This window comes from Ruditapes philippinarum, unplaced genomic scaffold (genome assembly GCF_026571515.1).
Source record: "Ruditapes philippinarum isolate M1 unplaced genomic scaffold, ASM2657151v2 ctg2578_1_1_1_1, whole genome shotgun sequence".
Taxonomy (NCBI): Eukaryota; Metazoa; Mollusca; class Bivalvia; order Venerida; family Veneridae; genus Ruditapes; species Ruditapes philippinarum.
The window spans coordinates 264371-289075 of NW_026855989.1; the positions used below are offsets into that span (position 1 = coordinate 264371).

The window sequence follows — 24705 nt, forward strand, 5'->3', positions numbered from 1 at the left end:
CACGTCTATGTCTACTTAGTCTTTTATGAAGCATTTTATGTTATTATCACAAAGACAACGACGACTTTGACCACGAGTATGACCTAAGATAGCTTTCAGATATCTTTAGGGTTCTTAATTGTTAAAATTTCATTTAATAAACACTTAGATCTACATATACACATAATTTATGTGTCGTTACGCTATGTTTATATAACGCAAATGACGTTACGTCAAAATATAAATGTGAACGGCGGTACAAGTGTAGCAAAAGTGACACGGAAAAGTGATAAATGTAATTCCTCACAAAATGTCTTATCTTAAAGATAAAACTGTAGTAAAGGTCATTCTATGTATACCACAATATGTGAAGATCTTAATTTATAAAACTCAGTTTCGTTACATTGATAAGGAGCTTAGCAGTTTTCCTATTTAAATGACATGTATGTATATGCACATATTGCATTTACAAAATGAAAACATCAAGTAACAGAGAACGGACAAAATGTCAGAAAGTAACCGAAACGACTGTCCTGATTCTTACCTGGATTTCTTTAGTAAGTTGATTTATCTAAGTTCAGAAAGTGTTTAACACATTGACAATTAGCTTTAGTAGTATCAAATTTGTCCAAATAAACAAACGAATTCTAATGCTTCGAGCGTTTGCATTGATTATGTTTCATATTTACATTATTCAAGGCTTTGACAGAAATCATTATAATAGACTATTCCACAATGATAAGTTATATACAAATAATCTAAAATAACCAAGGTTTCACGGCATGACAATCTATGGTAAAGGTACTTTGTTAGAGTATTCGAAGAGTATGGAGAGAATAGACGTCGGTGTCCATGTCGCCGTCACACATTGGTTAAATTTTTGCGTGAAAGTTGGTATCTCCAAAACTATAGAAGGGAATAGGTTGAAACTTCAAACACTTATTTTAGAGCATAATAGGAGGTCACTATCCAAGATCAATAACTCAAATTATGGCCCTTTCTGAACTAAGAAAAATATACACATGTCACGCTTTTATTTTACTATCAAGTCCTGAGAATAGTCGAACATGCTGTCCAACTGATAGCCCTTGTTTCTTCTCATTTTAGGGAATGTATCTTGAAATATTTGGACCTACACTAAAAGACCTTATCCTCCGACTGGACAGCAATTACGAGCAGCTGGCGTTTGCAATTTCTGGAAGGACCTTTGGCTGGATCTTAGGTTCTGTACTCGGAGGTTTTCTCGTAGACAAATTTCAACTGTATCGCCATTTGATAATCACCATCGCGTTAATGACAGCTGCCATAGCAACAGTGGCAATACCATGGTTACCAAATATCACGTTGATGTGGATTTTCTGCTTTATTGGAGGAGTCTGCGAACAAGTTGTTAATATAGGTACACATGTATAGAGATATCCGTTTCAAATTTAAAGAGACTCCACTGAGGTTTTTTTTATATAACGGGATTGGAAATATGTTTTTGAGATTTATAAATCATTGTATACCGGGAGGTTGTGAGCTAAATTCCGGATCATTCACTCACCCCATTTTTTCAAGATTAATCATAATATTGTAATGCGCAAAAATGATCTTAAATTGAAGAAAAACAAACCTTTAAAGGATTTAAACTTTAATCGGGATATTTTCATTTGAATTCATCTTTTCCGTGTATTTCCGTTCTAAGTGTCTAAGTTGATCTATATAAGATTTTCAATTTTTTATATTTTTAGTCTTTTCAACCTCAGTGGAGCTCCTTCAATACATTGTATTCTAACTATTCTTGTAAAAGAGAGAAAATGTTTAATTCTCGACTCATTCCTTTAAAATGTATTAATGAATTTCTTAAAAAAACATTTAATGTTTAAGATATAATTCGCTTGCAAACATGACAACACTTGTTTCTGACAAATTTTCAGAATTCACTTTACCTCACTGGCATTTCTTCGAAGTGCAAAAAGATGTGTTTGAGCTGTTTATGCTTTTTAGACAAAAGTATATTTAAACCGCATCATGACAAAACCAACGTAATGCGTTTCCGACCAGCATGGATCCAGACCAGCCTGCGCATCCGCGCAGTCTGATCAGGATCCATGCTGTTCGTTTACAAACCCTTTAACAAGTAGAGAAACTGTTAGCGAACAGCATGGATCCTGATGAGACTGCGCGGATGCGCAGGCTGGTCTGGATCCATGCTGGTCGCAAACCCATTATGTTGGTTTTGTCTTGGCGCAGCTCATTTTTCATAGTGATGTCGCAAAAATTGATAATGAACGCTGTTCCATGTTTTATATATTCAGCTGCTTAATGGTAAAACCATCGTTAAAAGCAACAAGAAATGAAAATAGTCTTTATTATTTTAAAAACAAATTTTCCACTTTAATGGATCTACATCATATTAATCACCTTATTGGCAGAAAAAAACAATCTTGTGTCTTCTTTTTGTAACATTGGCATAAAGCTTGTTCTTCAAATAAATTTCCTCAGTTTGGTGTTAACAACATTTAGCGTCTTACAATTTGTTTCTTCTTATGTAATCTAGTATTGCGAGAGTGAGACTTTAAAGTAATACTGACTGGTTAGACATACCACGCGTGCTTATCATTTTAAATTATAAAGAAGCATTTTTCATTGAATATTTCAGCTGGAACTAGTGTCACACTCAGTATTTGGTTAGACAATGCTGCATCGTCATTGATCTTGTTACATATGGGATACGGAATTGGCTCATTTATTGTTCCTTTATACGCATATCCTTTCCTGGCAGAAATAACGCTGGTCGAAATGAACGGAACGAGTAATTTATCGCTAAACAACGACTCGGTCCGTAATAGTTTATCCAAAGTCTCGTGGATCAGTTTGCCACCCAGTAGTTTACATGGAAATTCTTCAAAAGGTCATTTTGGTACAATTAAAAGTGAAATTGAGTCGATACTGAATAAACATCCCAGTGAGTTTGTGATAACAGGGGAATCAAGGATAGAATATGCATATGGAATAGCAGCAGCGTTTCTCTTCTTATGTTCGGTCTCGTTCTTGGTGTACCAAATACTTGAAGTCCAATACGTGAAAAGAGAGCGACGGCCAAAAGCAACTTTTAAGTTATCTTATAACCAAACAAGTGTCCGTTCTAATAAGTTCAACAAGAACACGAAGGAAATGACATTTTTACAAATGATTAATCCAGCAACGTGTGCTAACGGTAAACTTTGGTATGGATTGAAGATCTTTATATTTATTTTCATTTTCATGGGGAATCTGGGTGGGTGTGAACGGATGATCGGCAGCTTTATTCGAAGCTTTGCCATTGATCAGCTCGAGTTTTCCAGCGTGGATGCTTCGCTTCTTAATACTTCCTTCTGGATAAGTTTTTCGGTCGGGAGACTTTTATTTGCTATTGCTGCGAAATGGATATCAGTTCGCGTTTTAATCATAGTTGAAACACTCGGTGTTGCAATATCAGGCGCTCTTTTGAATATATTTGCAGTAGATAATTCAACTGCTCTTTGGGTTCTAATGCAACCAGTTGGCTTTCTCGGAGCACCTATGTGGCCGACGGGAGTTGCTTTCACAGACTATCATGTACAGCTCACAGGTGTTGGTATGACCGTACAAATTCTTGGAGCGTCAGTCGGAGGGATTATTCATCTTCGTCTGATTGGATATCTTTATGAAACATTTGGGCCAAGAACTTTTTTGTATCAGTTGGTTGGGTCTGGATGTGTTGGCTTGATGATTGCGATAGTACTTGATGTAATAGGAGCTAAACATGGTAACAGGTTTGGAGTAGAGAAAGACGATACTAATAGACAAAAGGAAGAACGTGATTCATTTATGTAAATAAATATCAGTGGCAATAATGACCTGAGTAGTGCAAAACCAATGTTATCGTTATATAATAAATTGCAGCACATTGCAATTCTATTATGACACAAGCAATAACATGTACTTGATATCTAGTAATAACATGTACTTGATATCTAGTAATAACATGTACTTGATATCTAGTAATAACATGTACTTGATATCTAGTAATGACATGTACTTGATATCTAATAATGACATGTACTTGATATCTAGTTATAACATGTACTTGATATCTAGTAATAACATGTACTTGATATCTAGTAATAACATGTACTTGATATCTAGTAATGACATGTACTTGATATCTAGTTATAACATGTACTTGATATCTAATAATAACATGTACTTGATACTAGAATTGTTTTATAAAGAAAAATTACATCAATTTGTCTGATTTCCATTTTTTTATGTTTGTTTTTACTGCTGGTCCTTTACCATTGTTCCTGTTGCCAAATTCAATGACTACGAAAATGACATAATATTTTTAAACCGAAAACTGAAGCCGACCAGCAAACACACTAAACCCGTCTCACGGGACTTTTTTTGTTTCTCATTAGAATTATATAAGTTCAGGTGTAAAGAATGGTGCGTCTGAGAGAAAAAAACAGTTTTGCAAGTCTCGTCATGCTCCGAACGTTCTACTTCTTCTAAATGGTAAAAAGCTATGTCTAATATATTTTAGTGAAATTACTGTTGTTTTTATAATCTTGTTGTTGATTCCTGTTTTAACATAGAATGTATCTTTTATTTAACACTCATGAATATTGTATGTACATGTAAACAGAATAAAATGTTCCAAAACAAAATATTTTGCTGCAACTTTAAGTGGGGTTTAATTTATTTATTTTTTTTGTAATGAGTTTGTGCCTACGCCATTCTGCAGTAAATTGATACAGGTGTTTTCTTTTTCAAAATTCAAATTACGCTTTTTGCATGAAATATATGGCTATATATACTTTAAACAAAGAAGACACTAACAATAACACTAATTGCAGTATAAATGTTATAGCATTATTCAGCATTTTCAGATAATAGTAGTATTACACGAAATCGTTAATATCGGTCAAGAATCCATTTTCATTATGACCATTCTCGTCTTGAAGCAAGCTATATGGTACTAAATTATTGATCTAAAATACTAAATGATAAACAATAAATACATTTTCTTACTATATAATCCGCATTCGATCGTTTTTGATAGAAAAGATAGCATTTAAAATCAATTTATTGCAATTATCATTTAACAATATATGTATATGATAAAAAAAAACAATAATTAGTGACCACTAAAGCAAGCTGGCTCTGAAACCATATTGAGCGTTTAATCAATTCATTTAAATACCATGTTTTGATCGAGACAGGCGCATGATGTTATTTTGACGCAATTAACAGACAATATCTTATTTCATCAAATCAATAAAAGCATTGCGAGTCTCCAGTTTCCCGGGCTTTATTCGATCTATAGTCTTTTATAGTATCTATGATTAAAAGTTGACAATGGTGCCAAGGTATAAAAGTAAATATTGCAGAATAGATGAATAGAGGTAAAGGTCCGGAATAGATTTTAAATTGCCTGTTCTACTTGAGATGTTGGATATTTTCTAAGCTTATTGACAAAACTTAGCTCTGCGTTCTTTGGTCGCAATATTAAAGGTATGGAACCGGTTAATGATTGGATAAATTTTTTATGACGTCATATGGTAAATTTTTGCCTGAACGAGGCGCGCTTCCATAGACCTGAAGAAATCTTCAAGAATAGTGGAATGGAGTAATGGCTAAGAAAATAAATTCGAAGATTCTTCTCATATTTACGGTAAGATTTATATCAATCCTGTACTATTGTTTCGTAAACAAAATGATTAACAAATGAATTAAAATTATTTTATTTTATAACATTAATAAATCATATTTTTTTAATTTCTTTAAATATTAACATAAAAGAAATTATGTCAAATCATTCGCATGTGATATCGAAACTAGTGATAATAGTCATTTTATTTTGTGTGTGTGTGGGTTTTTAATAATTTTCGTATATCATAATGGAGCAATGTTACAATGTCATGATACAGTGTAACTTCTGAAAACCGAACACCTGTGGGACTAGCCAAAACGTTCGAATTTTGGAAGTTTCGGAATTATCAGAACCTGAAGAAACACGAAACATTAGGGATTTTTATCCATGCTTGACAAAAAATATATGAAGCTGATACAGTTTTAAATAATAGCATAATGTTGGGTTCATTTGATTCTAACAGGTGTAAAAATAAATTGTCACTGAAAATTTGTAGATACTAACATTTTGCAGGTTTTATAATCTTAGAAACAACAAAAACTTTTATACCCTGTGTATAATAAAAGCCCTTCACATTCCATTTGATTTTCGGATTTTGGAATTTAAACAGATATGATTCAAGTTTCACAAGAAAATCGTTTGCAACTCAAAATTTAGAATTTATGTATTTCAAAAGTATGAGTAAAATAGAAAACAAAAGGCGAAATTTCGGGAACAACTAACAAAACAAAATAATAACAAATTCTTACAAATAAATAAATGAATAATAGTAATATTTATCAATAAAAAGACAGTCAGTAGAAAGACAGATTTAACAGTTGTACTTGTAGTATAGAATTTAGATTTTTTAGCTAGTTTCAGCTTTCATGTGATGCACGTGCGTAATATATCAATGTTGTTTTTTTTTTCTTTTAAATTTCAGTTTCAAGTTGCTATATTTAGCGTATCAGTGGAAGGAGGTAAGTTCTTTCTACAAGTTAACATTTTAAGAGTATATTTGTTCAATTTATACATGAACCAACATATTTTCGAGTGAATTTTATACCAAAGTTGCTAAGCTTGAAATATAATATTGATATCAACACTTTTGTATATTCTTTAAATCTTTACCTTTGAATTTTCTTCCGATTAATCAATTTGTGTTTCTTATATTAGGAAACCCAGCTTTTGAAGTCTGTTTACAGAATTGACATTTTTGATACCATAGTTTGCGTGCATTATGGATTCCGTCACTTGAAATTCGTTTTTAACTTTAGTCATTTCCTTTCAAACCTGGATATAATATTGACTTTAAAAGAAATCGATTGCTTCATTGATCAAGCTCTATTGACGAGAAGCAGTTTCACGAAGCTTATATAAACCAATTCCATTATAACCGGATATGTCACCCCATAGAACGCGGACCTGTTCAATAAACACAAAGTCGGTATAAGCTGTTTTCTGTGGCACTACAGTTGTTTATTAGAAAAATTCGATCAATCAAGTTGACAAAGCCGTTGATTTGGATACAGCTCGGGCTGTATTGATTCTGTTAAAATTGCGTTGTCCAATGTTCGATTTTTGGCTTTTAAAATTATCGACATGTTTGCATTCAAATGGTATTCAATAATTTCCGAATGATCTCTATAATTTAAAGGGGAGGCAAGAGGACAATGTACGCAGCAAGAGAATAAATATAACTATACCAGGGTGGTTTAAATTTCCCGACTGCAAATCTGTTCGTCCGTCTGCTTACAACGGGTCTGTCAAAGAGAAAATAATAATGGACAATTATAATGCTGATAACGGAGTGCATGTATATATGCTTAATTGTCCTGACATTTATAATTATTTTCTTAATTATTTGGCCTCTAAAAATCATTCTTTTTAGTGCGGAATTTGATTGATTGATTGGGCCGGGATAGATTGTTGCTTTTTGAGATGGCGCGCAAGTAAAATAAAATAGAACTCGTTAGTAATGTGTGAACAATTAAACTGTTATTTAAATTATAGATTATACTTATAATTGTTTACTAAACATTGTTTAGTAAACAATTATAAGTATAATATATGAAGTATACGAATAAATACGTTGAATTCCACGAAGAGTATGTAAGAAAGGTGAAATTTAATATGACGTCGTCTTTGACGTTTGAAGTGCGCTGCGATTCACATCATTTACATGGTGTTTATGTGAAAATTTTGTTGTTTGTTTGTACAGTTTTTCTATGTAACTTTGTAAAAAAGCTTCAATTGAAGGTGTTTACAACATATGAGAATATTTAATTCGTACATTTGTAATTGAGCTTTTAGACAATCTTAAATTTGTCAAGGAATATTTAGACAGTCCTAAACTCTTAGCAAACTAATACTAGATTGATAAATAATGTTGGTAAAAGTAGTAAATTAAATACCTCAATGCAACATTAAAAGAAAAGAAATAATATAAAGGAAAAAAAATGATTTAATGTATGATCTGATTTGATTTTTTCACATAGTGGTTGGTGGGTTGCTAAGCTGTCGCGCGGAGGAGCGAGCGTAGCTTATAACATGTTTAAGACACTTCCGTTTTTCCTTTTTTACTTGTACTTATTAGGATAATAAATAGATTAGTGCAAGTCCTACCAAAAACATCATTATTTGACAAAGGTACGGCCAAAGAACTGTCAATGTAAAGTGATTATCGTATTATTATTGTGTTTGTTTGTTTTAGTTATGATTTGCTTTTATTGTTACAGCTGTGATTAGCTAAAGGTTATTGTTACAGGTTATTTGGGATGTTATAAAGAAAGCGTACCGGTGCGATTTTTCAACAGGAATCCCGGTGTTATAAGGACGTCAACATTAACACCGCAGAAATGTTATACGGTTTGTGGAGGGCTAGGCTATGATTATGCAGCATTAGGAATGGGTAAGATTAAAAAATAATAATCATTTCCCTAATAATAATTTCGCAATAAGTAACTTGTACAAATACAAAAAGTGATAATTAAACATGGAGTTTAGGACAATACGGGACTAGGGACACAGAGGGCACTGAATAATCTAATGTTAATGTTCCTTGTGTTTTGCGTTTTGGATTTGTAAAAAGATAGGGTAAATGGCCTTTTTATTTTTGTTAAAAATTGTCTGTTTCTTTTTTTGTAATTAATATTATTGTTATTATTATTATCATTATAGTTATATTTAGTAATTTTATAATTCATACATCAAGTTGACACGAAAGATATTTTATTATTGCGACTGTGCGGATTCGTATATATACATATTTTTATTTATTTATATTTTTTTTTTGTGTGTGTGTTGTTTTTTTTTTGGAAAAAAAAATGGAACAATTATGTATAAAAATCAATTTCAGGGAAGTTTTGTTTCTGCTCGTACACGTCACCAGATGGCACTTTGGCTATAGATGGGCCGGATACAAAATGCACCTCACCATGTCCTGGTGATCCTGGGCAGAGTTGCGGGTCAGCAGCATATGTTAATGTTTATAAAACTCCTATTGCCGTTACACATACAATGAACGCTGCACCAAAAATAGCGGCATCTGGCAACGCTATAACTCTCACACCGGTAACCGAACCATACGGGATTGGATTTGACATGCGCATTAACTACGATGATAAAGCCGGAAAAACTGAATACGCTGAGAATGGAACGGGCATCTTGGGTCACGTGTTCGCCATGGCCAGTCAATATAGAATTCTCTCTTTCGTCACGGACGTCGGAAATTTGCTGCCAGTGAGTATTATCTAGAACATCAAACGTTTTTAACATCATTTTTTTATTAATTCAAATTATAAAAATGTTTCATTAAAAAATAAACAAATAAAGAAGGATTATATTATATCATTTATATAGTTATATATCTATTTTTTCAGTCTAGATATTGTTTTTGTCATATATTGTTTTTGTCATATGATTATTCACTTATTCACACGTGATCATGTTTGTCCTCATTTGACATCGCTTCAAATTGAAGTGTTACTTTTGTTGTCACCAAAAACACATACTATAACACAAAATCATAATCTGTTTCAGGATTCCGAGTCGGCAATAGCTGTTGTGGTAGACAGCGCCCCAGTTGGTGTGACAGTGTTGTGTCCAACCGACATGGCGACTTATGACGTATATGAATGTATCATTCAAGTTGCACGTGGCACAAATATGAAGGTTGATATCTCGTACACAGACGGAAATCCGGGAGCATTGAAAACTGATTCTTTTGAAATATCAGGTATATAGTCAAAAGTGTCGCGACGTGTACACATAGTTATGGTCAGACTTCTGTATTGATTTTTCCCATTGACTTGAAAATGAAAAGATGGTCACTAAACCTAACTTAAAATTAAAATTAAGCTTTAAAGCTTAATGTGTCATTTGGAGGGGAAATTAAAATGTCTGACAAACAAAAAATATCTTTAATATACAGTTAGCCGACCTGCCATTCTGCAAAGCCGAAAAGTTAAAGTACACATGTAGGCCCGGCGTTCGTGTCTTCAATTGTCTGTCAAACAGTCAAACATACGTACATAGTAGTCTGGCGCTCATTAAATTCAATACAAAAAAAACGTTCATCACAGTCTCACGTGTAAGTTGTTTGTAATTCTGATTCGCTTTTCTTTTTGTAAGATGCAACGGAATATTGGATTGGTAATTTCGTGCGGCAGCCTATTCTGACAGCTCCTACTGCCTCGGCAACAAGCACGGCGGGACTGATTATTCACCATGGTTATCCAGCACAAGTTAATGGTTTACTTGTTACTGTTGAGTACTACGGTTTAGGTACAGGAACGATTAACATGCATGTGAGTAGTTGATTAATTTCTAGTTTAACATTGTAGACGCATATAAAAACAGCTGCACAGTCATTGAAATAAATCAATTTGATATTTTACTTAAATTTTACATTATAGCCAATTTATTACAGGATCTCATGCTTATAACGGGATAAAAAATATTTTTGCCAAACGACAACTTTATCCAATACGACTATGTTCCATTAAGTAGCTTAAAAGTAATAATGTTGGCCCATCTTTAGATGATAATTTAATAACAATACATTAGCATTAAATATACTTACAGCCATTTCATTATTTCCACCAATTTTGAACATTAAAGATAAAGCATTGTATTGCCTTTTCACGAGGGAACATTTGCTTGAACAACCTTTACATAACTAATACAGGCCTAATGAACAACAAGAAACCTCGGTCAAGCTTTTGTTACAATATGCTGCGTTGCTTAATGCGATTACTGCCTTCTTATACTTTAGAAATGCAATACATCTGAAGCTGCGATTAATCTTGTTTATGTTGAGAAAGTAATAATTGCTATATATTTCATCTTTGCAGGTGTACCGTCCGAATTGCGGAGGACTGATGTATTGTTTTGATTCAAATACATGTCAAACCTCGTGCGATTCGCTGTGTGGTGGCAATTATTGTTTTGAAATGAACAGCTGCTGTGGAAGTCCTACTGCCCGCTCTACGACCCTCTTGGCCAGCTATACGTAAGATCTTTTTTTAAGTTTGTTAGGTCTTTAAACAGAACGAATTTTACGTCGTTTTGTCGCCGCACGTATCTTAGTTATACAACGGTTAATGCAAATTGAAGAATGACTTCTTTTTCAATCGGAGAAAGCAAAATATTAGTTTTCTGACATTGGCAGGTGACAGTTACCAGATGTTTACTTTGTAACTATGGTTATCATATGTTTAAAGCAATATAGCCTATCAACAATCATTTTAACTTGTTCATGTATTTCTGCTTTATTTGAAGCCAATTTTATATGAAAATATTCCAACCTATCTTTAATCATGACATCATTGTGAAAACTCACTATTTATTGCGAGAGTACCTCCTGTATATCACATATTCATATATTTTCAGATTGATTCACACAATATCTGTGTCTATAAGTCCGGGATATGGTCTGGTCGCCCTTACACCAACCTACGATGTTCAACTCGGTGACGTTATAGCACATGATGGTCAGGCATCCCCGTTAATTGCCAGCACTGCCCCTGGTGTTCCGCTTGGCACAGTAAATGACTATTATTGTTCGGGTCAGGTAGCACCATCTACCGTAGGTTTAAGTAACTGTGTACTAACTACAGAGGTTCATCAACTGAGAGCCATATACGCGGAGACTTCAGAAGTTATATACCCGCTCGAATTCACCATGCCAGGAAACGTTTCTTTCGAGGTAAACGTTTACAGTTAGCAAAGTTAAACTAGTATCAGTAGTTCAAAACATTAACATCTATATAAGTATTTATTTTTTTATTTTTTTTATAAATTTTTAAAATTTCTGAATATCGGCATTCAGTATCGTAACTGCTTGTATTCAAGATAGGAATACATTATGAACTGTTCAGTAATCATATACACGTTGGCTGTACTCAAAGTTTCACATCAATGTTTGCAGACTAATAACTTTTAATAATATCAAAAAGTCACAACATAGAAACGCAAAGCGTTAAATTGGCACATATGGATAATAATATTTCAGCTGCCAAAAGAAAATATGCCAATCGGCAATCTTTCATTGTCAGCTTGCACATTTATCAAGTAATCAATCGCCTATATTTGGTAATATAGACAAGTGAAAACAAAATTCTTATTCATAATAGCATATTTAATATATAAAAGATATAATACAGTGAGAGGACAAGGTTATCTTTGATACAGTACATTGTCTATTTCAATAAAACGTTTAGAAACAAGAAAGATTAATAAATAATATTACCAAGTATAAGCGGTTGTAAGCTTATATAACCCAACTATTATATTGCAATCAAGCGTGTAAGCTGTTTTATCTATGATCACAATTAAGATCCATTTAAATGACAATTTCTTTTATGTTAGATTTCTTCTGTTACTAAATTCAACAGTATGCACGTCAAAAACAAGGTAAGAACATGATTAAGCGCCACCCTTGCTATTGTAGGTAACAGTTTCTAACCTCGATCAAACTAATGTAGCCGGAAGTGAAGTAGGTTCAACAAATATAATGGTGTGGGAAGGTGTAAATGCCACAATTATAGATGTGCCGGAATATTTCGCTGCTAACGTCGCGACCAACGTCATGGTTGAGTCATATACAGGTCAATATTGTTTAAAACACTCCCACTCATATATATGATTATATCAGTATACTATAGACCTTTTGTCATCATCTAAAGGCCTGCTGGCACTGACATAAACAAAAAGGAACACATTTATGAAAGGTTTAATATTTAATTTTGTTGATTATCTGTGTAAACGAAAAAATATATACACTTCAAGACTGCCCATAAACACCAAGTGTTGAATTTTCACTTACCATGTATTTGATTTTCTACCTAAGAATATTCGAGTAAGAAAACGAATGAAAGCACCTACTTTTGATTCATTTCTTTTCAGGCAAACCCGCCAATGTGGCCTGGGATTTTGGAAACGGCCAGCAATCTGGAACCGACCTCGATACTCCAACACACACGTACCTTACGACTGGATCATATAATATATCAGTTAATATTTCTAACGCCGTTAGTTTCAAGTTTAATTATACAACTATTACTGTGGAAGAAACCATAACCGGGTTGGTTGTTAATTCTCCAGGGAGCATTATTGAAGTAGACGCAGTTACGAATATAAATGTTGGTATGACATCCGGCAGCGATTATGTATGTGACTTTGAATTTTCATATGACGATGGCAGTACCATCTCTTTACAAAGAACAGAGTTAGAAGGGTTGATCTTTGACCATACTTTCACTGTTGCCGGTTCTCTCACATTGAATGTTAATTGCTCTAATCATTTAGGCTCCGAACAAGCATCAGTCACATCACAGGCAGTAGAACCTTTGACAACAGTGGCATTGACTCCACCAGGTGCCAAGGCAGGGGATGAGTTCTATTTTCTACTGACATGGGTCAAAGGCACCGATGTCACACTTCTGACGTTCAAATACGATGATGTTAATATCCCTATGGTTGTGAACAATACTCTTCGCCATGCTAGGTCAGTAGATCCTCGAACAGAAATGGTCACAGGGAGCCACACTATTGAGTATCAACTTCAAAACCCTCTCGGCTCAGTATCAGTGCCATCAACTGATTTCGTCATAGAAATAGAGATGTCCAATGTCGTTGTTGACTGTTTCTTTCCGAACGAATCTCAAGCAGTGTCTTCGGAGTATATAATCATACCCTTGGGTACCGATGTTAGGGTTACCGTAGGTATGGATGCTGGAACAAGCGTAGCTATTGATATAGATTTTGGTGATAGCAACACTGTATCGCAATCTGCTTCAACAGGAATGCCGTGGGCAACCGCTGAACCGACATTCGGCTTTCCGATAGTACATACATTTTCAGTTGCAGGTTATTACCAGATAGAAGTCAAAGTGGGCAACTCGTTCAGCACCGTGATAAATACATACACGACTGCAGTAATGGTTGGCGTTGATAACACCGAAATAAATAGTGTTGTGCCTGTGAGGTTTGGACCACCGGCGTTTTTGAATTTTACATTTACAGTTCCCCCACCTATTCCTAACGACGTTTCGTGTTATATTGAGTGGGGTGACGGAAATTACGACAACTACTATCCATGTGACCTGACAGCTACTTTTCCTCATACATATCTAGACGCCGACGGTATGTTAGTTAAAGAGTTATCAGTAAATTAATTACATTTTGTAATTAGTAAATGAAAGGGAAAATGTTCTGCAATAATAAGGATCTTCATCGTTGGGTATCATTTTTAATTAATGTATTTTATTTCTTTTTTATACATATAACATCGAGAATACACGTAAAGATAGGCGTATTGGCATGTTATGACACGAAAAAAACATGATTTATTAATATTAACCATTAACGTATTAATCAACTATATTGACAGGGACTTTGGAGTTGAAATATCGATTAGAAAACCTAGTATCGTCCAAGGAAGGTACAATCCCAGTATACATTGTGACTCCCATCATTGATAACCGTTGCAGCGTTGGTAAAACGGCCGGCATTCCAGGTAGATATTTTATACAGTAAAATTCTGGCAATTGAACAACAATGAAAAGTGAATATATGGCAAGTTTATTGTCTTGTAGATATAAGGTGGCATTTTGAATTCCAGAAAACACCGATTGACTATTACTGCTCTAATTAATTTTAAAAAAAGAAGCAAATAATGATTTAGTCAAATGCTAATGAGAACTTTATTGAAACAGAATTAAGACACAAAAAGATAAAAAAAATAAAGTGTAAGTGAAATGAATTAAATAGCATTTTTGGAGCTTTATGTGCAATTAAAGAAAGAAGAATTGCTTTATTGTTTTAAAGTCAGTAAAATCTACGTTAGCATTGTTATAATCACTATCACAAATGAAAAAAAAAACCCATAGATTCTTGGATTAAAATGTAAAAATAAAACATGAAATGCAGTTTTCACATAAGGGTTCATTGCATTGTTTGATCCAATTTCAATCATTACAAACGCTATTTGGGGCAAGTTTATTTTACTATTCTACTCACGATGTACAATATGTACCCATCGTGTTATAAAATATATGTTTCCAGGTGTTCCTATTGACCTTGTTTTCACATCATGGCGTGCTCCACCCCCCGGTGAACTAAACATCACGTTTGATTGTGACATTTTAGTTCCGGGCGTCCTGACAACAAGAACACGACAGAGTAACTCATTATTTTCATTACTTCTTTTAATTATCATAACCTGCAACTATTACGGTGTTACATGTATATGATGATATGACAGTGAAGATAACGTACACATTTTTTTCTGGTTTGCCGATCTTTAAAGACATTTTTACGCATTTTTACAATTACATATGTCTTAAATACTTTTTTACGCATTTTAGTATTGCAGGTATTTTAATACTTTTTTATGCAATTTGGTATTGAGGACCTTTAATAAATACTTAAACTCATGTTTATGATAAAAGGTATTTGGTTAGAATTCCTACATACTTCTGTTGCTTAAGGAAACGCCCACCTGCAGTTCTATAGAGATATGAGCCGCGTCACGACAAAACCAACATAGTGCGTCTGCACCAGCATGGATCCAGACCAGCCTCCGCGCAGTCTGATCAGGATCCATGCTGTTCGCTTACCAACTCTATTACAAGTAGATAGCATGGATCCTGATCAGACTGCGGGGATGCGATGGCTGGTCTGGATCCATGCTGGCAACCACATATTTTTCACATGCCACCAGTGAAGACCATGGATATGCTCTACACTGGTCGCATGAGTAGAGTCAGTTGCCAGTAAATATTTTTTATTGAGCTATCTTTTGTAACAGACGAGAGCCCTGATGGACAAGATACAGAGAGTTGCACATATGCCACAACCGGAACATACACGATGTCCATTCGAGCTGTGAGTCTAATGGAGGATAAAACCTGTCAACATGAATTCAAGATATTGAATCCGGTTACAGACCAGTTTGATGTAATAATACCGAACGCTCCAATAGACAAAGAAGTCAATCCAGCTTGTAATTATACTCTTTTAATTATTCGTGCTAGTTTATTATGATAAAAGATATTTCATGTGTACTATCTGGGACATAATAGAATTATTTTATGTCTCAGTTATACCATGCATACAATATGACATCGACTTATTTTGAATATTTTAACTTTCATCTAAATTTTAGTGAACTGATCGTTAGGACTTTATCCTGATTATTCTTTGAATTTTGTTTTATCTTTCAATGTCATACACAACTTAATTAGCATATGTTTTTGTCGATTAAAATGGTAACAAACAAGAATCACAAGTCATCACCGATAATAATAAATCTTAATTTTGTTTTCATTTCTTTGATCATTATACTTAAACATTGATGATGTATTGAAACCGAGATCTATAAGTTTTGCTCAGTTTAGAAGACACATATCAAATGTCCACAGTCGTTTGAAAATTAACCGGAAGCCTCGTAGATGTTGTCATGCTTAAAACTTAAACTGAATTGTTCCCCTCAATACCCACTTCAAACCAACGCGTTCTTACTATAAGAGAACGTATTCTTATAACCTTAACTTGTATCTTAAAAGTTATAACTATCAAATGATTGTGTCGAACTACATGTATTTCCTGTTTGTCACGTCCCGGCTCATATATTTTAAAATATTGACTGTTGTTAGGGTGATAAACCAACAGTTGGTTACAGTAGGATTAAGTATAAGTCTGCCCTAAATATAAAAAGACTGCCTCAATCTGTTCTATTAACTAAACGTCACGGGTGATTTGGACCTCGTGATTTTTTTATCGTCCATGTGTAGTAAATAAGCATATTTTTTTTGCAAAATGTAAACTTATTTTGACTTGTTCGCCTGTTCACTCACTATATACATTTGGATGGGCATAATTTCTCTTTAATACAGCTATTGTCTCTCATCCAACATTCAAAATAGTCCTATAGTGTTGGCTTTATGTTAGCTTTTGTCACACATAACCATTGCATTTATAAATCAAAATCGTAAATGTTTTCGGTAGAAAAATGTTTTTTAATCTTCTTTTTTCAGGCACATTTGACATAAGTATCATATATAATGGAGTTCCATTACCTGACGAAGCCACAATTGAGATTGATTTTGGTGACAACTCGCCATTATTCTCTCAGACATTCGCACAAACATTAAACCACTTTTATAGCTATGCGGAAGGTGGCCATTATATATCAAAGATACGAATTTATAATGATGCATCTGAAAGTGTAAAAAATATCCTGGTAAATATAAATCATTAAATACTTATATTTTGAAATTCCATATTTTGTAATTTGATTTCTGCACAATAAAAGAAATATAGATACATCATAAATGTACGGTGGCACAAATGTGACATATGTGTGTCTTTTTATTTATCTCGTGGCCACGAGATACTAAGTCGTGGTCACGAGATAGCTAAGTCGTGGCCACGAGATAATTACCCAATCAGAATACACTAAATATATTATGAATGTTTAAACTTTACAACTTTCTTTAACATGCAACATTAATCTTTGAAAATACTGAAGATATTCACTTTGAACTTGTCCTTAGGATCATATTAGAAAGTCACATTCCAAGGTCAATCAGACATTTATTTTTACTATAATAGCTCTTTGTGGGACACTTTTGTGAGCGAATTGGTCAGTTTGTATACGTACTACGGCCTGTTAAGCATGTTTATACGATAACATGAGAAGGAATAAGTCCTGGTTTATTTTATTTGGAAGAGACATTGCGCATGGACAGTAGATAGCCTATAATGTAAAATCCTTGTCTGATAAATAATTAAGAAGGGATATGCCATAATTTATATAACCCAGAAAGATCATTGCACCTGATCAGTAGATGACATTTAATAATTTCGAGACCATTGGGTCAAAAATCAGGGTCACAGTGACGCTAAATGTAAAATTATTGACCAGTCAATAAGTAGTATAAATGGCACTTTTACAGGCTGGTGAAATAGGGGCATCCTTGTACTATAACACATGTCTAATTAATTATGGAAATTCATATAAATGGTGTAATCTGATTGGTTATTAATCTCGTGGCCAAGACTTAGCTATCTCGTGGCCACGACAGTACTCTTTCCGTCTTTTTTTAACAATGTAACTGAATATAAATACCATTTTCAAACACAGGCTGTCTTCACGTGACAATTTACTTAATTTGATACAGACAATCTCAAAACTGTTTATATCTACAGATAATTACATTCATACATGTATATCATATATATTAAAATTTTGGAAATTCTGGGATGGAAAGATCACTCGGCTGCAATTTAACGTAAACAAACTCAAGTGAGTGTATAATATAAGGAGCAACATCTGTCATGCCCATGAGCACCGGCTTATGTGATATGACGTCACTTGTAATCTTCAACACTTGTAATGGAATCAATCAAAGTTTTTCATTATTTGATTTTTAGTTAATCGGCAATTAGTTCTCTTTTTTTGTAATATTACCACCTTAATCATTTCTCTTCTCTGATAACCTAGCTCCATTATTCACGACACATATTTATGACAAGAAATTCAATTTGATATGGTTTTTTTTCAGACGGGATGCTATGAAGATTTTTCTGCCGTCAGTATTACGGTAATGCGTATTCCAGCGTTACCTTTGGGTAGTCCGCCCGCCTTAGGTTTTGGTGCATTGAATAATATATATAGTGGTAATGAGGAGCTCATCATTTTCCCAACATTTGCAAAAGGTACACATGTTATACATAAATATAATGGCAATCAATACTGTTAATATTTACTATACATTAACAAATATTCATGTAATAAACTGTTTTATAACCCTGTGAATATTTTTATTATTATAATTACTGTATATATAAACATAAACTTAACAGTGTATCGAAAGATCCTTCTACTAGCATGAAACGTATTAACTACATTTTTTCAAATTAGTATAAATATAGAATTAAAATCCTTATTAAATAAAAACAAACATTCAACTTCCCCATTCAATCATTATAAAATATTCAAATTTAAGTTTTCGAAATGAATGAAACATGCAAAAGGCTTTCTCAATGATATGTATATTCACATCCATAGCTTACTTTTATCTACAAGTATTGCATTAAGCTGCTAAAAACCCTTAATATGTTGAATTTTCGAAATCAATTTCCTGAAATTTATTTAAAAGGTTTGAGTGCTGTTTTTTCGGACACATAAAAATGAATGCTCAGACATTCTAACCCACGGATCTTCACAATGACCTTGAGCAGATATAATTGCATTATGCATTGCGAATGGTAATCATTTGACAACAGTGTTCATGAAAATCCTTCATTGAGTAGGATGCATACAACAAACAAAATGCGGCAAACTGGTCAACCATTTTACTATAAATTGACTATAAAACTAATTAAAACTAATTTATTAACTAAAACGCATACATTGAACACATCGTCGAAATAAAGTAAAAACTTTTAACCAACATTTGCAAAAATATTCGTTAAGGGGTATAAAGAAGGTTACAATGAAATCATTTTGTTACAAAATTGTTGGTCCAGTCAGTGTAATGGCATGTGTTTACACTTTGCATATTAACATACATGTATAGGAACATTGGTTTGGTATGACGTATCGGCCGTCAGTACTGACAATATATACAGCTGTAATAAGACGGAGAAGGACAATATAACATTGAGTATTCCTGAGGTAAGAGCTGTTTCTATTCTAATCACACGTACACAAAGTTCCTTGAATAGTACTTGGATAACGTGGAAAGAAGTACCATGCATACCCTATTTTCTTACTTACACTTGCGGAGCTCCAAACGTCTTATAATAATGTAATATTATAAATTGTATATTTGTCAACTCATTATATATGTTACCGGTATTAAAATCTGAAATACTGTGGTTTTAAAGAAAAGTCCAACATTTGTTATACAACATACATCGTTTATAAGTTGTTTTGGTTCCACCAAAAAAGTGTTGGGGAAGAAAGGGGAGTGCAAAAATCTTTTTACCTCCCAAGTCGTCCAAGATACAAGTCATGTAGTACGAGTCCAATGGAATCAGTATTATAAAGTGACCTTTATTTCATACCACCACTTATTAAGACTCGTTTATAAACAGTGCTTTTTGCATTATATCAAAAGGAGAATAACTTGAGTACAATATCAATATTATAGATTTGGTATAAAACAATAAATGTAATTGAAAACGATGTGTACAATTTGAATTTGATACGGTTTTTTGAACTCTAAAATAATCATAATCAAACCCAAACAGAATTTTTTTTTTTTACCCGGGGGAAGATTATACGAAAACCATAACCCCAAAAGGCCCACCGTTTACATCCCGGGGCCCCGCGGGGGAACATATGCAGTTTTTAAAATTTTAAATGCGACCTGTTTGAAAATTTAAAAACCCATAGCTAGTTTTGGCCCAAAAACCCAAACCCTTTTTCAAGAAAAAGAATTTTAAAAATTTTCCATGTTTTAGTTCCTTAATGTTTGTCCAACTGTAATTTTGGGTTGGCAAATAAAAAGATTTTTGAATTTTTGGGGGATCCCGGGTACATTTAGGGATACAACACTTGCGGCTTCTAACTTTCCAGGAAATTTTTCCCAAAACCCCGCAAAATTTCAGATTTTTCGGACGTTTTTCACATTTAGAACACTATTTTTTTACTGATGGCATTCACGATAAATTTTTTGGGTGGAACTAAAATTTCAACCAAAAACCGAATAAGTTTCCCAATCTCGGGTTCTTGACTGCATTGCACCAAATATAAACATAAGAGAGCGTTCTCGAGATTTCCGTACTCCAATGCCATTCCTCCGAAGTAAAAGAGCTAAGATCACCGGATTAACTGATGTTATCACATGCCCAAACACTGTCCGTAATAAAAAGCGTTGGACTGCATTTTTAGTAGAACGGACAACTGGTGAACGGATCAGAGAAATAAACATTACAGGTGTAGACTCGTCGATTAACTCAGAATTGGCTTTTGATCCTTTGTATCTGGAATGCGGCGTTTATCTTTTATTCTACAAGGTAAATAACTTCTTTACCTTTATATTGTTACTATGAAGTTAGTCAAATATTTAAAGCAATGTTTTTACAAGCTTAACTTTTGTTATTTTTGCCTTATTTCTTTTGTTTAGAAAGTGTTTACAAAAATTGAATCAGAGTAGCGATTTTGTTTGGTATCTTAGTGGCTAAGTCATTGTAATTTGATTTCTTTTTTTTTCTTTTTTTAAATAAAAGCATGACATGTTCATTACGCGTATAATTGAGTAAAACTTTTGTTAATATATTTAAGGTCACAATGCTTACACCAAACGAGAGCGAAGAAGAGTTTTCCAGCAAAGCTGAGACATACATTGAAATAAAACGATCTCCACTTGTCCCACAAATATTTAATGGATCTATTTCAATGATGACAATAGGACCTAACAATCTATTAACTTTGCATCCGAGTATATTCTCAAAAGACCCTGATGAAATAAATGGACAAGAAAATGTAAATATTGTAGTCCTCTAATAAAATTGTTTTCACTTATTTCTTCTACCTATCTGTCTGATATACTTTTATTTTTTTTGCGTTTCAAAATTAATATACTCTTATATAACAGATTGAATTTCTATCGTTGATTGCAGCATTTAAATTAACAACATCTGCGTAAACACAAATTATACTTCCTTGTATCCTGATTTACAAATACTGTCCCCATTTATCTTTTTTAGATATCCTCCAACTTAAAGATACTAGAAAACTATGCTCGAATCTAGCATTTAAATAATGATTATTGTTATATAGTCTTTTAAAAAAAAACACGAGGACATACAGAGCAGATTTGCTACGTTTTAAGTTCTACACACTTTAATAAGTTAATACTTCATAAAAGCATACACTTTAATAGGTTAACATTTTATAAAAGCATAGTCATTAAAAATGGTAGTTTATTCTTCAGATAGGACCGTATTAACTTAACCAGTAATAGGGAATGCATCTTCCCTATACGGTATATCCATTGTCTTATTCAAATTAAACATATTTAGTTGGAATAGTTTTCTGCAATAAAATTATTTTACCAAAATAATGAGAAAAGAATTATATATACTGTATAGTTTAAAGAATATGAATACGTACAGTAACATTAAGTACATACAAAAACTATTAAAAGGTCTTCGATTCTGTGATGATGGCCTGTCGAGACATGACCTTGAACGAAACGTTCCCAGATATGTCAGTAGAGGTTATTCCAAGGAACTTTAGTGACCTTCCACCTTTGCACACTAATACAGGTAATATTTTAGTATAACATCATAAACTTTTTGTTTGTTTTCAGCAACGATATTATTGTCATCTTGTCAGTTTTACTGACAGACACAAGTGGGAAGCCATCTTGGAAGCCATTTGGAGCGACCGGCTTTCTTAAATCAATTTTACTCGATTATATGGTGTAAATTTTAGTACCTATTACAGAAATATAGAAATATGTATTCAATAATTTGGAAAAGCACTTTACAAAGAATTTTTTTTTGGGGGGAGGGGGGAATTTACCTCTAAATGATAAGTACATTTTATAGTTAATTACGATGAATACACGGAAAACGTAATATCAAAATAGTAGACTAGCTGAATTTTTTAATTTGTTGTTCTTATCATATTTTACCAGGTGGATGTTTTCAGACTGGACCCGGCTGGTTTAAATATTTTAATGGGTTTGTCTCGTTCTGGTCGGAAATACTTACACCTGAGCATACATACGAGTTTAAGCTGGTGATGTGAGTGTGCCACATTATTGTATTTTGTTAAAAAAGATATTTAAAAATAGACATGGTTTGGTAAAATGTTAGAGATATTGATAATTTAAAATACGAAAGATGCAAAGATAACAAGTAAATATTTATCTAAAAGAGTAATACTGAGACAAATAAAATATTTTTATCGTCAAACGCCATCAAAACGCTTGTACTGGATTAACAACATTTGCGTTGTTCTTGTATAAAATGTCATACCCTGAATTTGGATCATTTCCTGATGTAGGGATGAGATTTTTTATTCCATAGAAGCAGATGGGTACCAATTATAACCAATCGGAAACCCTCAACAATTATTCATAGTCCATATCTGGATCATTGTGCTATGTCTTTTTAAAAGGGGTTCGGTAATGATAATCACAAAGACGGATAAATATGTTCTTTCAATATTGCGCTTTGTTCTCGTTTTTGATTTATATGAAAAGAACTAAACTTTCGAATTTCAAATCTGACTATTTTCCAGTCGAAAAGATGAAAGAGAAAATTCTTCCTATGCTCAGGTACAAGTAGCAACTGCAGACCCACCCAAATTTGAAATGAGGTATGTTTTTACTGCGTGTTTAAAGGTGTGTGTACGCGCGAGCGTGCGTGTGCGCTTGTGTGTGTGTGTCTGTTTTGGTTTTGGTGTTGTTTTTTGTTTTGTTTTTTTTTCTTGCGGTTTGGGTCGATGTTTGGACATCAGACAGCTTTTATCGATGTAACCGATGTCCTGTTCAATAAGCCATCATTTTGCCCGCCAATTCAGTAAATGTTCATTTGTGAATTTCTTTTATTGATTCATACTGATTTCACTTAAAACAACCATAGATGCATACAGACTGTTTTGACTACTGAAATGGAACAAAATGTATATCACTTAAAAAGATATTCCTGTTATTTATTATCAACTCTTTTAAAACAATTTACAAAATAACAATATATTTCTGTTTATAAAAATTATATAACTGGATTTTGAATGTTCGATTGTTTTTATATACATGTAGTTTATACTTAACCTACTGGATGTATGTAATGGATTTTCACAGCCTTTTAATTTGGAAAAGTCCATTTAAAATTGAGAGATTGCTAAATAACAATACAAAAATTCAGTTACCTACAGCATAGAGCCTGGTCTGTCAGCTCGTTTGTGCAGGCTGAGCTGGCTCTATGTTGATGACAAAGGCTTAATCATGTCTGTTTAAGCAGGTTATGAGGTTAAGATTGATTATTTTTTGTAAAAACATCATTTATATATCATTTATTTGTTTGTGTATCGCCATGATTGATGACCAGTCTTTTTTTATATTTCAGTTTTAAGATACCACACATTTTAAAGTCGTCATCTGATGGGAAAAGGTTCAATCCAAACATGCAGCTCGGTATGTTTGCCAATCTTGTTGAACCGTGTCCAGCATGTACCTACCAGTGGGAATTGTTTGCATGGGACTACCAATTTTGTGGAGACAAATATAGATGTTGGCGAAACTTGGCCTACCTTGGCCGATACATCGAGGGTAAGTCATATATTGTTTAAAGGTTTACATTAAATTAAGGTCGACCAATCTTATGTTATGATGATTATATGTGTTCTTTTATGACATAATTGGCAAAGGTTCTTGTATGATTTCAGTACAATTTATTAGGACAAAAGAAATGTTGTAGAAATTTGTTAATCTTTTTAGGACGGATATTAAATTCTTAGCTCTTTTGAAATGGAGGCAAATGTAACAAAAGTAATTTCAGCACGTTTGAATGTGTATACGTATTTGTATGATGTTGTACATAAATATCGCACGTATATTTGA

The 24705-nt window shown here is 33.3% G+C and overlaps 3 protein-coding genes across 3 annotated transcripts; all 3 read left to right on the top strand.

Annotated features, from left to right (window-relative positions):
- Positions 1 to 354: 354 nt before the first annotated feature.
- Positions 355 to 4641, top strand: LOC132745050 (sodium-dependent glucose transporter 1-like). Its single transcript, XM_060733885.1, has 3 exons — positions 355 to 536; positions 1087 to 1378; positions 2624 to 4641. The coding sequence occupies exons 1-3, from the start codon at positions 453 to 455 to the stop codon at positions 3817 to 3819; spliced, it is 1572 nt and encodes a 523-aa protein (XP_060589868.1). The 5' UTR covers positions 355 to 452; the 3' UTR covers positions 3820 to 4641.
- Positions 4642 to 5331: 690 nt separating this feature from the next.
- On the top strand, positions 5332 to 19931 carry LOC132745053 (uncharacterized). Its single transcript, XM_060733889.1, has 16 exons — positions 5332 to 5659; positions 6561 to 6597; positions 8385 to 8528; positions 8976 to 9358; positions 9659 to 9854; positions 10250 to 10425; positions 10972 to 11129; positions 11510 to 11825; positions 12570 to 12726; positions 13025 to 14263; positions 14511 to 14636; positions 15185 to 15301; positions 15930 to 16124; positions 17158 to 17363; positions 18688 to 18841; positions 19705 to 19931. Exons 1-16 carry the CDS (start codon positions 5618 to 5620, stop codon positions 19929 to 19931), a joined length of 3873 nt encoding a protein of 1290 aa, XP_060589872.1. The 5' UTR covers positions 5332 to 5617.
- Positions 19932 to 20862: 931 nt separating this feature from the next.
- On the top strand, positions 20863 to 24434 carry LOC132745054 (uncharacterized). The gene is made up of 6 exons (XM_060733890.1): positions 20863 to 21148; positions 21417 to 21617; positions 22282 to 22402; positions 22777 to 22885; positions 23385 to 23462; positions 24212 to 24434. Exons 1-6 carry the CDS (start codon positions 20921 to 20923, stop codon positions 24432 to 24434), a joined length of 960 nt encoding a protein of 319 aa, XP_060589873.1. The 5' UTR covers positions 20863 to 20920.
- The last annotated feature ends 271 nt before the right edge of the window (positions 24435 to 24705 follow it).